The sequence below is a fragment of the Oculina patagonica genome, chromosome 13 (assembly GCF_052425735.1).
Source record: "Oculina patagonica isolate OP01 chromosome 13, crgOcupat, whole genome shotgun sequence".
Taxonomy (NCBI): domain Eukaryota; kingdom Metazoa; phylum Cnidaria; class Anthozoa; order Scleractinia; family Oculinidae; genus Oculina; species Oculina patagonica.
In genome coordinates this window covers 4,746,258-4,763,516 of record NC_135770.1, presented here as the reverse complement: position 1 = coordinate 4,763,516, position 17,259 = coordinate 4,746,258, and the positions used below count along the sequence as shown (strand labels likewise).

The window sequence follows — 17,259 nt, the reverse complement described above, 5'->3', positions numbered from 1 at the left end:
ACAACTTGAAAAGCTCCCAGGGGCGCAATAAGAAAATGAACAATGAATACATAGGCAAAAAAAATTGACAACTGAACTGTAGAAAACTTTATGCCACGTCGAGTCTGGTTGTTTAACAGTGTTCTACTGTTTTGCTCTAAGAACATGAACCATTGACATCTTGAATCACTTTCAAGGCATTGCGACTTTTTAGCGCCATTGCTAAAATGACCATAATATTTCAGGTTTGACCTGAAGAAAGACTTAAAAATAGGACTAAAAATTAAGTTCCTCTTTAGAAGATACAGTTTAATCTGCTCATTACATAATCGAACTTGTAGAGCCAGAAGGCTTTTGTCAAAACCATGTTTAACTTATGATGTGCGCTTCCTGAAATCTCCTTTGCCACTCCAGCCCTGACGGGGGATTTAACGCAGGCGATTCAATTCACCTGACAAGGGTGGGGATGGGAATGTTCAGGAGGACTAACATTAAAAAATTATAATAATAATAATAAAATTGCTTGAAACAGAGAAAAATGACTACTTTTTGGAATTTCAAATCTGGTCTGTTTCTTTCTGAGGGATTGGAATAAGCAGATGAGTAATCGTCCCGGTAATTAACTCGGTAATTAACCGAGTAACCGGTAATTAACCCGGTAATTAATCATGAAGCAGTAAGAGTCCCCCCACCTTACCACCACCACTACCACCACCCAGACAGTATTTTGTCGAATTGCCTTGAAAATTCTCCAGTGCGAATTAGTGTCCATTCTGCAGGGCAGACAAAAGCATTGCGAAAAGCCGTTCATTCTTTTCTATTGAACGTAGCCGGAAAAAGTTTAATTTCTTATAACACAAAGGGCTATATTAAATAATTATGAACATTATTTAAGTTTGCTGAAGATCACGCTTACCTTTGGGCCCTTTTTGTTGCAAACAATGGCAGAAATCACACGTTCAGTGTCACTTTTGTTTTCATATTTTGCAAATCCCCTTTTCTCTACGTAAAGTAACTATCGTGATAGAGTGGTTTTCACTTGAGTGTCGAAAGTAAATTGCGTTTGCTTTGGTTTTGAATTACTACGCTCAGTGATTGGCTTTAAAATCTCGCGCCACTTTCTCAGCCAATCAGAACTAAAACCAAAACCAATCATGACTCGCTCGCGCAACGTTTTTCCCGCGCTTAGCCTGCCGGTTACATGTATTTGCTTTGAGTTTTGATTGGTTCACTGGATTGTCCGTGTCTTTTGTGATTGGCCGAAGTAATTACCTTGGTTTTGGTTTTACGACACTCAATTGAAAACTGCTCTATCAATCCATATTTTACTATGATCCATGTGAGAACCTTTACTTATATAATTATCTCTTTAGATAAAAGCGTAAAAAATTAACTAATTAAGTGACACCTGGCTATTGCGTGTCAGCAGGCTTCCTGCGGCCAACCTCGAGGGGGGAGGGAAACTTTCACATTCTGTCCATGTAAAGAAAAATACTCCTAGCTACTTCATGCTAAAATAATACGAAATGCAAACTGGAGTAAGTTAACGCGCCGGCACAACTAAGCCCTCTATCTCATCCAACCACGAGGATTGAAAGAGGTTTTAACAATGCTGTGTGTAAGCGGCCAAGCGTGGACAGCGTACGATGGAAAGTAATGGCCTTGAAGCTACATCAGTAACAAAGCTATCAGAAAAAAAGGAATAAAGAAGAAATGGGGCACACGGGCTTCCATCCTTTCATCATTGCGCGCGCTTTCTTTCATTCACTCTCTCGCGCGCTGAGCATGCTCGCGCGCGCGCTGTCAATCAGTTTACCATTGCGCCCGGAAGAAAAGAGTCATATTTAATTTTTAAACTACGATTTCGCTAGGATTTCCACTGAATTTATACACAATCACTTTAAGATACTTTTTATCCTGGGTTCATATTAAAAGAGTAAAATAACATACGAACATCGAGTAAACCTATCCAATGCACAGAAAGAACCACGTGACACTGATGTCAATTTGTGGAAGGTACGACAAACCAATTGTTGCGTCACAAAAACTGGAATTCGCATTTGGTTACAGTACGGTGATGAATCAAACAGAAGGAAGAAACACATCCACTGCAAGCGTTGAACCATCTAGCAAGAGTTGGATCCCAAGTTTTAGCGATGACCATTATCGTTTTGACCGCAAGAAAAATCACCTTATCTTTGCACCTGAAAATACTTGGAAGCTTAATTTTGAGTAAATATTATCAAAGTATAGCTTTACAAAAGGTAAGTAAAAACAGCTGTATGTAAAGTGACTTCCTTTTTAATGCCATGTAACTTGCACTGTTATACCCAATTATTTGCAACCAATGATAGTTGTTCTTGATTTTGTTTTGTTTTCTTTTGCTTTTTAACGTCTTTTCTTCGCCGAGGGAGTTCGGAATTATGTTTGGTTAAAAAGGTAAACCACGAATAGTATACGCAAGAAAAAAAACCTGCAAAGGTAAAAGATTGGAGTTGAAAGATTTTGCTGCATTGCGCTCCAGAATGATGTCATCTATCTAGAAACATTTCGTTCTCTTGAAATCGAATTAAAGTCGTGAAAAAAAAATAATCCGAAATTCTCCTGACCTAATAAATTCAAGGTGGAGAAAATTTAATCCCACATAAAAAAGCGTTAGCTTATGCTATTATCTGTTACTCTGTATACATTTATGTTTCCTTTTCTTTAGTCAAAAAACAGAAGCACTTCACGGGGCTTAACCTGAGTGGTAGTGCTGTGGCCTGATCGTTATTGTTGTGTAGGTCTGTATTGGGATGATCAGACCAGCGCCAGTTGAGAGAGAGCACTGGGGAAGGAAACTCGAATTCCTCTTCGCTTGCATTGGGTTTGCAGTGGGTTATGGGAACTTCTGGCGTTTTCCTTACATGTGTTTCAAAAATGGGGGAGGTACGACTACAGCTACTCAGTAGTGTAGTTGCTAATTTGTTGTTGTTGTTGTTGTTGTTGCTGTTGTTGGCAATAGGTTTTGGTTTCCTAGAACCGAACTGAATGGGACGGTTTGTCTGCGATTAAATTCTAATGAGGATTGGTCAATTGTTTTTACTGCTGTTGTCGTTGTTGTTGCTGTCGTAGTTCGCTTGTTTCTCAACTTCAATCAGGAAAAGATAATAAAAAAAAAAAAAAAAAAAAAAAAAAAAAAAAACAAAAAAACCCAAAAAATAATGGGTGGTTATAAAGACCATATTCGTATTCTCGGTATTGCACTGGAACTAGCTTGCAATGGAGGCTCATGCGGGGGAATATCATTAACAACAGCCTCATATCATTTGCATTTAAAAAGATTACCCGCATTAGCCTCCATTGCAAGCTAGTTCCAGTCCGAAACCGAGAATACGTATAAGGCCTATTACCGCTGTGGTAGGACATTGCAGTCAACAATTACCTTGCCCTAGATTTTTCTCGGCTCTCATAAGCTAAGCTTTGAGAAAACAACGGCATTACCATTTTTGGTATTTTTGGTAAATTACACATCAAATGTTTTCTGTTTCACTTTCTTCGCCGGCACATCACAACAGTTGCTTAACAAACTAATTTCTTACAATCCCTTTTTCTCTCTGTGAAGGTGCATTTCTTATCCCTTACGTTTCGTTTCTTGTCCTGGGAGGTGTTCCGTTGTTTTTCATGGAGCTTAGTATCGGACAGATTCTTCAAGCAGGACCAATAAAAGCATGGAGGAAAATATCCCGTCTCTTTTCAGGTAAGAATCTACATGATAGAAAATAAGAGGATAATATTGATGTATTGCCATGAAAAAAAGTTTATATATCTAACCGAAAACTCTAAAACAGGTTTTTCTTTTCTTTTTATTTCATTTCTTTTTAGTTTTATTTCCTCCTCCATTGTCCTTCTTTCTTTTTTTTTCTGTTTCTTTCCGTTTTTCTTTTCTTTCTCTTCCTTTCCTTTCTTTCTATAGTCGTAGAAACAACTCCAGGAGAAACAATTCGTTTTTTCAACATTTTTAGACTGTTTTCCAACCAGTGTAACGTTTTTATCTTTAAAACTTTTTCATTATTTGCGTTTTCTTTCATACTTTGTGCAAATTGAGTAGAAATTAAACGCGGGAGAGAAAAGAGTAGTTGCGCCAAATGTCTTGCATACATTTTTTTGTGACGATCTCTTCTTATAAACAGATTATATAGAGAAACAACATCTCAAAAATGAAAAGGACATGATACTTTTGCTTTGCTTTTTTGGTACGCTTTGTTTCTGCCAGTTCATTCAAGAAATAAATAAATGAATCATTCATTCAATCAAACAATCAGTCAGTGGGAAAAGAATCTAGTATAAAGAATAGTACTCTTTGTTCTGATACAAAATCACATTTTTCTTCCAGGCATTGGTTTTGCGATGATCATGGTATCATTTCTGGTGTCGATTTATTATAATGTTATCCTGGCATGGAGTATCTATTACCTGTATAACTCATTCAAAACGGATATTCCCTGGGTTGGATGTCATCATGCATGGAACACGGACAAGTGTTATGAGCTGAATACCACAAGTACGACTAACACAACCGCAGTCTCTTCCAGCAAGGAATTCTTAACGTAAGTTACACAAATCAATCATTTTCTATTTCTTTATCCAAGGACTATTAACATAAAAGTAACTGGTTTTTAGGAAGCTTAAGGCCGTGTGTCAAACCCTACAGGTAAGGGAAAAAGTTCGGAAACATTCGTACGACCTTCGGACAACATTTTGAAAATGTTCGGAAATCTTTGGAAAATCGTCAAAAACTTCGTTATTAGTAGGTTTATATAACAAACAAAATAATGCGCTCACTTGTGAGATATCAATTTGAATACTTGAAGATAAATTTCATATCTTCGCGCAACCATGTAATATCCTCTATTCATTAAGGGATATTATAACTAGATATACTACCTATTATCGCTTCAGTATAAAGTCACAAAAAATTAGAACTTTTTAACAATTCCAAGGCTGATCAAAATAAAAGAGACCCAGTCTTATTTTTTGGGCTGGTTGATCAGGCTTGCATTTTATAATGCTTGTTGATCGTGGTTTAAACAAAGATTCGGATTCAAGATTGCTCCTGTTTTTTGGGCATGATTAACAGAAGTCACAAAAAGAAACCTTAGCTAATTTTATAGCGAAGTATCTGTCGGTGTTTTTCCTGCCTGGTGTTATGAGCTTCTTGATAACATTAACAATATTGCCGGTAAAACAAGAGTGCTATGGTTAAAAAGTGAAATTTGATTGATAGATGGTAGTCACTAGAATCCCTTCTAAGATAACATGACATCAAAGAAACAAAAGAAATTTTAAGATATCTCTTTCCCGTTCACAGACACAACGTTCTCGAAATGACGAATGGAATCGACGAACCTGGTGACGTGAATCTTAAGCTGGCGGCCTGTTTGTTTGTGGCCTGGGTCCTAGTGTACTTCTGTATTTGGAAAGGCATTCGAACAACAGGAAAGGTTGTCTACGTCACGGCCACGTTACCTTACGTGTTCTTGGTGATACTTTTCATCCGGGCAATAACACTTCCGGGGTCAATTGACGGTATTCTGTATTACGTCACACCTGTTTGGACGAGACTTGCAGACCCCAAGGTAAGTACGTCTATTATAATCCAAATGTTTTCATTTGGGTGTAAAAAAAGGGACAGCTCTTTATAGTGAACATCATTTAACTAAAAGAAAGAGTAATCACATAACAAATAATTACAGTCACAAGCACCACAATTGAGCAATTAAAACTCAAAGCAAAAACATGTGATCGATTGCAAGCCAATGAAGTTTTACGGTTAACTTGTAATCTGTTCGTTTTGACAGTTAATGATAAACAATAATTTTACCGCGACCCTTGTATAGCGGTCTAGTAGAAAAATACATGTACTAGTGCTTGCGTTGATAAGGCCCGGCCCTATCTCTGTCCTTTCACCAGATTAATTGGTTAAAGCACATTGCACGACTTTGTTTTGAACCAATCGAAAACCAGCGTATCCAAAAATGAGAAAGCAATAAAAAACAGAGAAACATTTGATTACTATCTATCGCTAATATTTCCACGTAAATCCTCTTTTTCCCTCAAAACTTAAAACTTTTACTTTTAACTTTAAACTTAACACTAAAACACGAAAGAAAAATACATACAATATTACAACACTACTTACAAGATACCACTTTCAATACACAATACAGTGGCAACACAATACAGTGGCAACGGAGCAGAAATGTAACAAATTAATATAAAAGGCGGTGGAAATCTTTCCCTAACTGACAGTATAAAGAAACTATATAATACACATAGGAGAAGGCGAAGAAGTTGTCAGATAGCTGTTAATATATACTTAAAGAAGGTGATCTATTCTTTATCAACAAACTTACAAAACAATAAAGATTTACATCGGGTACAATTACGGTATACTGTACTACTTTTAATAAAGGAATTCGATTAACAGAATTCTCGTTCTTCGTTTCGTTGAGGTATGGATCGATGCCGCATCGCAAATTCTCTATTCGCTGACGATCGGTTTTGGAGTTCTGATAGGATTTGCCAGTTACAACAGAAAGGATAATGACGTTTACAAGTAAGTATAACGTATTAGTTCCGTTCCACGCTTGTGACCAGTCACACTGTTTCTAATTTTTTTCCTAAACAAGCAAAACGCAAAGTTTATAACACTTCTTTTTGCAATGAAATACACAGCAAAGTTAATTTCTTCAAGCAATGCAACCTCATCAATACGTAGAATCGTGGATAGGGATTAGATAATGATTATGAATCTGACATCAGTGCAATTAAACGAGTTTTAGGATACTTATGCCCGTTTACACCAAAGCTAATGCACGTTTAAAAGCTGTTTAATTAAATATGGTTTAAAATTGTTTTCTTTATAGAAGTGCTAACTGAAGTTTGTTGACTTCCAATTTATCACAATAAAAAAACAAATACGTCAACCTCATGTAAAATACAACAAAACGTAGCATGACTTTTTACGTTTTGTGTACTACAGTGGAACCACGATAAAACGATCCTCGATCGATATAATATAACGATATTCCCGGTATAACGATGAATATTCTATGTCCCGGCAAAAGTTACAGTAAAATGTATGGGACAGAACCTCGATATAACGATCTTCGATATAACGATATTCCCGATATAACGATGAGAATATAGCGGACCGAACGTAAAATCTTCCCCGATATAACGATATTATCAGTACACAGTCACAATTTCAAAACATTGAATTTAATACAATAACATAACAGTAATTGAGTAATCTCTAACGTTTCTGACAACAGCTTTATACGATGATATACGAAAATGATACTGTAGGCTAAGTCTCTTTATTCCGTAAAAAGTATATGTTAGGTTAACCCCAATATAACGATATTTTTGGTTATTTTACGGCCATATCGTTATATCGGGAGTTTCGATATAACGATTCCTCGATATAACGATATAATTTTATTGCTCCCTTGGTATATCGCTATATCGGGGTTCCATTGTATATTTCGGCTGGCCAAACCAGCCTTCTTCAGGTACAATGGGAGTTTATATTGGTAGGGGTGTTTAATATAATGCGGGAAATACATAAAACTAATGAGATGACAGTGTAAAATTAAAGATAAAATAAACTAAAATAATGAAATAGCTTATAAATAGAGCAGTTTTCAATGAGTGTCGTAAAACAAACACCAAAGTATACTCTGACCAATCACAAACGACAACGGACCAATCAAAACTGAATATTGGCACGAGCGCGGGAAAACCTGCGCGAGCGGTCGCGATTGGTTTTGGTTTTCTCCTGATTGGCTGAGAAAGTGGCGCGAAATTTTTAAACCAATCACTAAGCGTAGTGAACGCAAAACCAAAGCAAACGCAAAGTACTTTCGACACTCAAGTGAAAACCGCTCTAGTACAAGTAAGTTAACTAATATGTTTCTTCGCGGATGTTCAGACCATCGTGATCAATTGTTCTGCCTTTAATTTCTCAGTTTTCTGTTGCTGATTTTCATTTTGTTAAACCCCGTTTAGCCAAGCATGTTTTGCTGTTGTAAATGTGGTACTAAGGCTGTGTTCACACTTCGTGCCTGGGCACGGTGCCCGATTGCGAGTACGATTTTCGCTGGGCACTAAATGTGAACATACTATTTTTTCAAGCGTCCACGCCATAATTCGGGCACGATGCCCGTGCCTGGTGCTCAGGCACTAAGTGTGAACACGGCCTAAGAAAGAGTGCTTTCGTTCCAGGGACGCACTGCTCATTTCACTCGTCAATTGTGGCACAAGTGTGTTCGCGGGATTTGTTGTGTTCGCTGTCGTGGGTCACATGGCGCACATACAAGGGAACACCCCAGCAGAAGTGGCCTCTCAAGGTACAGTAAGGTTTGCCACTTTATCAGAAACCCATATGGGTTTCTGACTTTATTTTATGATTATAAATATGGTCATACCTGCAAGAGAAAATTTCTTTACAGTTAACTCTTTCTTAACGGACAGCTCTATAGGACGGACACCTGGCGATGGTCCCTACCGTTTTTCAGTCATTTTACTGTAACTAAACTCCTATAAGACGGACACCTCTCTAGGACGGACAACGGACACTTTGAAACAGACAACGGACGCTTAAAAAGTGTTTTCGGTTAGCGTAGAATAATTCAAACTTCGTATCAGCATAAAACAGAGTTTTTTAGCCCCTTAAGGACATAACACTTACCAAAAACAATCCGTTATAGCGGATCACTTCTAAGCTTAACTTTGTAGGTGTATGGGCACCGAAGAGGTCGTTTTCTGCTAAGAGTGTAACAGCTTTTAGAAGCTCTCAACTTTTGCACGACCAAACGAATACGGTTCTTAAACAGACTTTAAGCAGATATGTATTCATTGTGCATGGCCGTTGAGCTTTATTATTACTATTATCTCTCTAATGGTGGATTTCCACTGACGCGTAAATTTTCACGTGCGTGAAAAAATAAGAGACAATGTATGAACGGCCAGCGTAAACGTGTACGCAAGCCGTTCATACATGTCTCTATTTTTTTTTTTACGCACGTAAAAATTACGCGTCAGTGGAAATCCACCATAAGACGGACAGTTGGGGCCGGTCCCGACGGTGCCCGTCTTGGAGAGAGTTGACTGTATTGATAAAAGTACAAATATTAATATGATCTGTTGTTACATTTAAAGGTCCAGGATTGGTGTTCATTGTTTACCCAGCCACCTTAGCTCAGCTTCCCGCGCCACAGGTCTGGTCTGTCATCTTTTTTCTCATGCTTATTACACTGGGTATCGACAGTCAGGTAATCACCTCTAGATATTATACACTTAATGACTGTTATCGAGGGAAACAGTTAAGACGGATTCCACTGAAAGTTCGAGCAATGAGTGCAAAAAATAAGTACCAAAAATCTACGCATAATACGGTAACATTTTGTATACTATTTGAAAAATCTCTCTGAAATTCATTTGTCTTAGTGACCCCGTGATTAAACTCGACAGCATTCTCGAAAAAATTAAAGACAAACCTCCTTAAAATCTTTAAAACACGCACCATTTTTGTTTTAACCTGGCGTGAAACGTCCCTTTTAACTGAAATGAAGATGATTTCAAATCCATTTTTCTCTTGCAAGGTCAGCTTGTAAAGTTTTGGTAGGTTTTTGTTAGCTGTACTTAAACTGTTACCATGCTATGAGATCTCTGTGGTAACTTTATTTTTGCTTGTATTGCTCAAATGTTCAGCGAAAACCATCTTAATTTTGTTTTCCCGATAATCTCAGTGTTCTGTTATATAGCACGACGAAGACTTAGAAAAATGGCGCTTGTCGGTCAACATTCGTGGGCAACATTGCAACTACCCTCTGACGTCATAGATTTTGCAGTGACTTTTGGCAGGAAACAGTTTTATCTCTATGGTAACTTTATTTTTGCTTGTATTGCTCAAATGTTCAGCGAAAACCATCTTAATTTTTTTCCCGATAATCTCAGTGTTCTGTTATATAGCACGACGAAGACTTAGAAAAATGGCGCTTGTCGGTCAACATTCGTGGGCAACATTGCAACTACCCTCTGACGTCATAGATTTTGCAGTGACTTTTGGCAGGAAACAGTTTTATTGTGAGATGTCATGTGACCTCGAATTAGGCAATAAGAGCGCGCGCTGTTTGGGAAAAATGTCTACCTAAAGTGCAAACTACCAAGCACGGACTCAAATCTTGGCGATACTTCGCCCCCAAATTATGGAATAGCCTCTCAGACACTGTCAGAACTTCAATATGCTATAAAACCTTTAGAAAGGCGTTATATGCTGTAAATATTAGTCGTCATTTTTAATTTTTAATTAAATAATTGTATATATTTTATAACTTTTAGCTCACTTTTTTTTTAACAAATTTTTAATCTAGAAATTTTTAATCAGGAAATGCGTGGCACAAATTGCTTTGAAGAATTTTATTCACTTTATTTATTTTTGTTTTATTTTCATGGTGGCTTACCTGTAAACTAGCTTGTGCGTTCCCACAGATCTTGCTTACCATATCTGCGGGACGCACCGAAACCATAGCTAAGCGTAATGACCACATTAAACATTGTATTGTATTGTATTGTATTGTATTGTATTGTATTGTATTGTATTGTATTGTATTGTATTGTATTGTATTGTATTGTATCTTTTTTTTTTTTTTTTATACCCCCCAAAGGGCGGAACCGAAAAAAAAAAGGACGGAAATCAAGTATACCACTCGAAAGCGTTGCATAACTAGTATGTATTGTATTGTATTGTATTGTATTGTATTGTATATAACAAATATAAATATAAATATTTTATAAATATTATCCTCTCTTGCTGTATAAGTGGGAGGCGCGGTAGCCTCAAGGCGCTGGCAAACGAGGACATGTTGCGGACACATTGTTGCCCATGATGTTTTCTTGGGCGTGCAAACGAGGAAACATTGTTGCGGATACAAAATGTTTCTGAAAGAAATCAGAAACATTTTTTGTGTCTCCGATACATATTTTGTGTCCGCGAAATGTCGCGCGTGCGGGCAAACGGGGAAACATTTGTGTCCGCAACAATGTATCCGCAACATTGCCACCACCTTAATGGTTAGAGCGCTGGACTCGCTCCGGATCGAGCGGTCTGGGGCATTGCTTTGTGTTCTTGGGAAAGACACTTTACTCTTATAGTGCCTCTCTTCACCCAGGTGTATAAATGGGTACCGGCGAGTTTACTGCTCGGGGGTAACCCTGCGATGGTGGGAGTAGAAATACTCATAGTCGCTTCATGCTACGGAAACCCGGATAAGCTCCAGCATGATAGGCCACTAGGCTCGTATATATGTAGACTTTGTCTTTACCTCGTTCAGTTATGAGGTAGCTTACCCTTACTATAACGCAGGATGATTGGCATCTCTTTTGATTTCTGTTGTATATCATTTATATTTAACACGTAATTGAGTTTAATTGAGAATAATTCACCACAAGGCCAGGACTCAGAACATTTAAAACTCTTATAGTTTTGTTATATATATATGGTATTAAATTTTGCGCAATCTTTTCTCGCGTAATAAATGTCGCGAATTTTCGAAAATCGCGAAATTTAGTAAGAATAAGGTATCTGCTCTTAAAAAAAAACATGTATAGTTTATTATTTTGTCACTACTAGCGACAACTAGCCACCCACAAAAGAAAGAATGTTAAAGTGGTAGGAGGCCTATTCCACGCGAGGCAAGGCAATTGTTAAAAAAGCTTTCATGCTATTTCGATATACAAACAAAGATTCGAGGATGAATAAATAACTTCTTTTGTCTACCCCCGAGTAAGATAAGAAGTTTTTGTTTTTTTTGCACGTTGCCGTTCGCAATTCGTCTGAAACTTACCTAACCTTATAATGATTCTTGTTCGTTTTAATGTTATTAGTTTCTTCTCTTTAAAGGAAATTTACGTCATGTTAAATACATTATGCAAATGTGGCTTGCAGTTTATGCTTCTGTGATCAAAGAGACCTCTTAAGTTTAGTTTGTTTGTTGTCCCATTTCAGACCAACTGATATTACCCTTGTCAATTTTCTCATTCAAATTCAAACAAATTCACGTGGAAATGAATGAATGATTTTCAGATCGACAAAGGATCAATTCTCTGGAGAAGAGCACATGATCTGAAATGGACAATTTACATACGTAGCTAATTAAAGAGGTCTCTTCGCAACTCAGCCAGCTGTAAAGAAAGACTGAAAATGTTCGCTTTTTAGATTCTTTACTGGAGTGAAAGTTCCAACACAGGCCCACATTGATCATCCTTTTTGTGTTTACGTGACATGCTTGTTTACAAGCAGTACTACATAAATGGCCACATGCGAGTGATGCGACGGTATGGGGTCGATACCCCGAAGAATAAGCTATTTAACAGTTCATAAATCTAATTGATTCTGGCTTTAAATTACGATGCGTTTAAGGAACAATCGTCGATGCTATCTATTTATCGCTATCGTTTTTGCCATCGCTTTATATATTTGGTATTTCAAAGATGAAAACTCCTCGGACTCGCAACGACATTCTGATGCGAATAAAATCCGTTATCAAAAGTACTTGCCGAATTCATCAGTCATCGTTGGAAAAGGATTCAACTTCGACAGCACAACCTCAAATACAGCAAAGGAGATACTAAACACTCAAACATTTCGGAGTGAGCCAGTGATTATGGAATCTTATGCCTCAGTTCCACGCGTAGTTCCCGTCACGGCTGCCTCCAGCAACCATTTTAATGAATCCTTAATTCACATCAAGACCACGATACCTCGATTTTTCCCAGACGTAAAACTGGTGTTTTTTGACCTTGGGTTAGAGAATCAGCAAGTTGAAATATTGAAGAATATGAATTTCGTGGACTACAGAAAGTTTGACTTTGCCCGCTTCCCTCGACATGTAGTTGAGTTATACACGTACGCTTGGAAGGTTCTTATTATTCAAGAAATGCTAGCGGAATTTGGAGCAATTATGTGGCTAGATGCATCAATACAACTTGTTAAAGACTATAGACCGGCTATTGAACAAATGGTTAGCGAAAAAAGTGGTTTCTTGTTCATTGTGGAACCTGGGCAGAATTCAATTTTAGCAGCAACGCACCCAAATATGTTGGAATATTTCCCAATGATTTACCAGAACGCAATCATGCAACAAGCGTGCGCAATAATGATTGTAAATACACCGGAAGTTCAAAGAGACATCATGAAATGGGCTGTGTTGTGCGCGTTGGAGATGAGTTGTATCGCACCTTTAGGAAGTCAAGTTATTTGTCCGATTCGTTCAGCCCGAGCACAGCATAACGTAGGTTGTCATCGCTTTGATCAAGCTGTGTTTAATGTGCTTGTATCGAACGCTTACAAGTCTCAGAGTAAAAAATATGTCATCAAGCCTGAGATCAAGTTTGCTCAAGTGAAACGATTGAAGAACCTAAGTAACGACGCGGAAACTAAGCGAATTGCGGATCAAAAAAGCTTAGCTGCTTATAAAAAATCATTACAGGGATTTCTGTAAAAGACTGGTGCAACTTGAACAAAAAACAAAGCATTTACGGTCAACTCTTTCTAAGACGGACACCTTCGGGACCAGCCCAAAGTGTCCGTCTTAGAGAGGATCCACCTTATAGAGAGTCGAGGTAACGTGGAACTAGTCATTCTATATAATAAAGCTTTAAAACGGCTATGCGCAGTGAATACACGTCTGTTTTAAGTCTGTTTAATTCGCTTATTTTAGCAAAAACCTAAAAACTGGGACAAAAATGGTATTAGAAAAATTGACTCTTTGTTCATTACAATCGATAATTCGCTGCTTCTAAAACGTATCATGTCTGTAAGTTTTCAAAACGGCAGGGACCACCAACAGGTGTCCGTCTTACGGAGGTGACCGTCTTATAGAGGTGTCCGTTAAGGGAGAGTTGACTGGTTTTAGAGGCCTTCAGCGAGGTACAATGAGCGCGCACACATGCTCGTGACCAGTCGCTCAGACTCCGAACTCGTTGTTCGCTGCAAAGTGCGAAGCGCTTGAGAAGTACGCTGGAATTCAGGCATTTCTGATCTCTATATATATTAAAAAACTGATTCCCCGCCCTGTAGCTCTGTAAAGGCAGATCTTCCCATTTGAAATATTTTTGAGTGCCACCCCTTCCCCCTGGGCTTATCACTGTTCTTGAAACCTGAAAATTTAGCTCGAGGCTTGGATCAACAAGCGGCCAATCAAAAGGCCATGTAACACGGCGCAATTTTTCCTTCAACTTGCAACGCAACGATGGCGACTGAAAAACATTGCAAGTTGCAGAGGAGGTGTCACACGCGCGCAATTTTTCTTCGCAACTTGCAACGCGCCCGAACACAACGCAATTGCGTTGCAGGCTGCTCTTGATATGTTACACGCAGCAGCTTGTCTCGCAACGGTGCGCAAAGTAAAAGATATTTCAAATTTTTCTGCAACTTGCAACGTAAAATTTTGTTGCATTACAGTTTGCGAAAATGCATGGGGCGTTTCACGTTTGCTATCATACATTTTAAAAAAATGCAAGTGGTTCCTTAAACTCGCAGGAAGGTGAATGAATGAAAATTCATCTACATACGTTTGAGCGAAATAAAACATAAAAAAAAAAAAAAAAAAAAAAAAAAAAGGGGGGGGGGGGGATCGTTTGAAAAAAAAAAATATTTAAAATCCCTTTTTTGCAGAATTAAAATAGGTTTAAGAGTTGTAGTGTAGGTGTTACCCCAAACAATTAAGCTAATAACATTCTTTAACATAACATAGTCGGGTTATTGTAAATCAGATTTTACAAAAAGTTAAACAGAACCATAACCTTGTTGTAGTCAAAAGCGCAATTATCCGCGTTTCATAAGCACGTGTTATTTTAATTCAATAGTTTGGACAAGTGGAAGTTGTAGCAGCTGCTATTCTAGCGCAATATCCGGGACATCTACACAGATACAGGGAAGCTGTTGTGCTGGCAGTGTGCCTAGTCATGTTTGTTCTTGGTTTATCTTGCGTGACACAGGTGAGAACGAGTCAGTAGCCATTACCTAGCCTTACTTGAAAAACGTCGTCTCTTTTCGGGTGCCACTGTTTAGATTTTATAACGTCTCTTGGCTGTCATTCGTTTAACCAATCAGAGGCAATATGCGGATGTCTGCAGTGTTACGTCACGAATACGGACTCTTTTTAAAAAAAAAAAAAAAAAAACTTTTTTTTTGTTCCAATCGCAAAGGTCTCCCTCGTGTGTTAAATACAAACTGGTGTCTAAAGAGGGACGACTGTTTAATTACTCAGGCTAAGCAACCAAGAAGAACTTATTACGATTCTCAATATCGGGGAACAAGTGCCGTCTCGACTCTGAAGTTGGTTTAAGTTTCTTCAAATCAGTCAGTTTTTGTAGTGCATTTGCACCTCAATAGCTTTCCCAAGAGATATGTTAGCCGTAAACCAAGGCAAACCAAACGCAAATAAACTGGTTTTAAAAACAAACGTTGCAAAGTTTTGTTCCTGCACGTATATGTTATAGCCAAAATTTAGAGCCCACTTTAAAATCAAGAAGATAGATATCAAATTTTAATCTAAATTTTGATTTTGTTTCTCTTTTTGTGAATTTAAATATCAGGGTGGTATCTATGTGTTCAACCTACTTGATTCATTCTCTGCTGGAATTTCACTGCTGTTTTTGGTCATGTTCGAGCTGCTTGTGGTTGGCTGGATTTACGGTAAGAACAACGGGGCCGATCATATATCTCTTTTTACTTGCCTTGATATTAACACAACTGACCAAACTAACTTTCTAGTCATTATCATCGCCGCAAGGAGGCAAGGGGCAAATTAGCGGGAGTGCCTTCCGATTTGGTATATTACATAGTCTCTTTGCTTTTCTGTCAAGTTTTTCGGTTCCCTCTCAAAAATTTATGGAAAAAATAATATTTGTACTTTTCCCAGCAATGAAGTTTATATACCTCACGTGACGAAACCTACGGTGGGATTGTGCTTTGCGGATTATCAAGCGTGTTTCAGATCTCAATATATTGTCTTATTCTACGCCACAGGCGCGCAGAAATTTGCCAAGAGTATTGAGAGAGCTACAGGACGACGTGTATCCATGTGGTGGGTGACATGCTGGAAGATTATTACTCCTTTGATGGTGATTGTAAGTAGCACTTTACAAAACTGTCAGTTATTTCTATTCTATTTCTATTTATAAACATCCCTTACTATAGTAAAACTAAAACCCAAGTTATCACAGAACCAATCACTGAAGCTAACTGTGCAAAGAACCAATCAGAACTCGAAGCAAGTACACGTGACCGGTGGTGGATGCGCGAAAATGTGTAACCGGCGGTAAACGCGTAAAACCAATTGAAAACGCGGGAAGGCGTCACGCACGCCCTAAATCGAAAACTGCTCTCATTGTTTGTGGTTCTGCCAATTTACCGTAGGCTCCATACTAAAGCATTATTTTAATCCGGATGAACTAAATGAAAACATACGTTTCTTTGTTTTCACTTCCAGGGAATCTTAATGTTTAGCGTTGTCAAGTACCAGTCCCTGACATACGAGGGCAAACAATACCCCAGATGGGCAGAAGGCCTGGGTTGGATCATAGCCTGCTGTTCTATGCTGTGTATACCAATCACCGCTGTCCGTGTACTTTATAAAGCTGAGGGCTCACTCTTTGAGGCAGGTGTCCAGTTTTCAGTCCCTTTTGCTTTATATGATAGTTTTGGTTCATTTATTTCATAATCTTTTTTACCCAATGTTAAAGTTTTTATTGAGCGAGGACTTGGTTACGCTTCCATTTGCGTGAAAACTATATTAAATGACAACTGCGCGTTCGGTGTTTATTAAATCAACAGCCATTTACCATTTTCGCGTCTTTTTTTCAGCGACTTCAAAGCACGACCTTTACAGAGGCCCGAATTTTTAACAAGCCAAGCAACAACGCGTCGAGTGACAAGATTAAGCAGGACAAAAGCGATGTATAACAGCTGCCACTTGGTTTACTTTTAACTATATTCTGTACACAGTTTGTAAAAACATAAATTGTTCCTTGAGATGCTTCGTTTATAAAAGCTTGCTTGTATCGAATGTAAATAAAATAGCCAGTAACAAACTATAAACCAATAAAGAAACACAACGTTCAAATCAAGTGTCTGATAGTGCTACTTTACTACATATTCAAAGAAAGTTTGTGTTTCTAACTGACGTTTGTTTGTTGTTGCCAAGACGCATCAAATGTTTGCTACATTGA

The 17,259-nt window shown here is 38.1% G+C and overlaps 2 protein-coding genes across 3 annotated transcripts; both read left to right on the top strand.

Moving 5' to 3' along the window:
- Positions 1-2,669: 2,669 nt before the first annotated feature.
- LOC144635305 (sodium- and chloride-dependent GABA transporter 1-like) lies at positions 2,670-17,112 on the top strand. 2 transcript variants are annotated; one of them, XM_078494414.1, is made up of 12 exons: positions 2,670-2,907; positions 3,584-3,718; positions 4,355-4,568; positions 5,330-5,597; positions 6,474-6,577; positions 8,248-8,372; positions 9,184-9,296; positions 14,893-15,024; positions 15,625-15,724; positions 16,058-16,158; positions 16,521-16,692; positions 16,895-17,100. In XM_078494414.1, the coding sequence occupies exons 1-12, from the start codon at positions 2,775-2,777 to the stop codon at positions 16,933-16,935; spliced, it is 1,638 nt and encodes a 545-aa protein (XP_078350540.1). In that variant the 5' UTR covers positions 2,670-2,774; the 3' UTR covers positions 16,936-17,100. The 2 variants fall into 2 exon arrangements, with proteins under 2 accessions (XP_078350540.1, XP_078350539.1); XM_078494413.1 differs by having other exon boundaries at positions 2,672-2,907; positions 16,521-16,688; positions 16,895-17,112.
- On the top strand, positions 11,539-14,613 carry LOC144634782 (uncharacterized). The gene has a single exon (XM_078493815.1). It carries the CDS (start codon positions 12,435-12,437, stop codon positions 13,524-13,526), a length of 1,092 nt encoding a protein of 363 aa, XP_078349941.1. The 5' UTR covers positions 11,539-12,434; the 3' UTR covers positions 13,527-14,613.
- Positions 17,113-17,259: the final 147 nt, after the last annotated feature.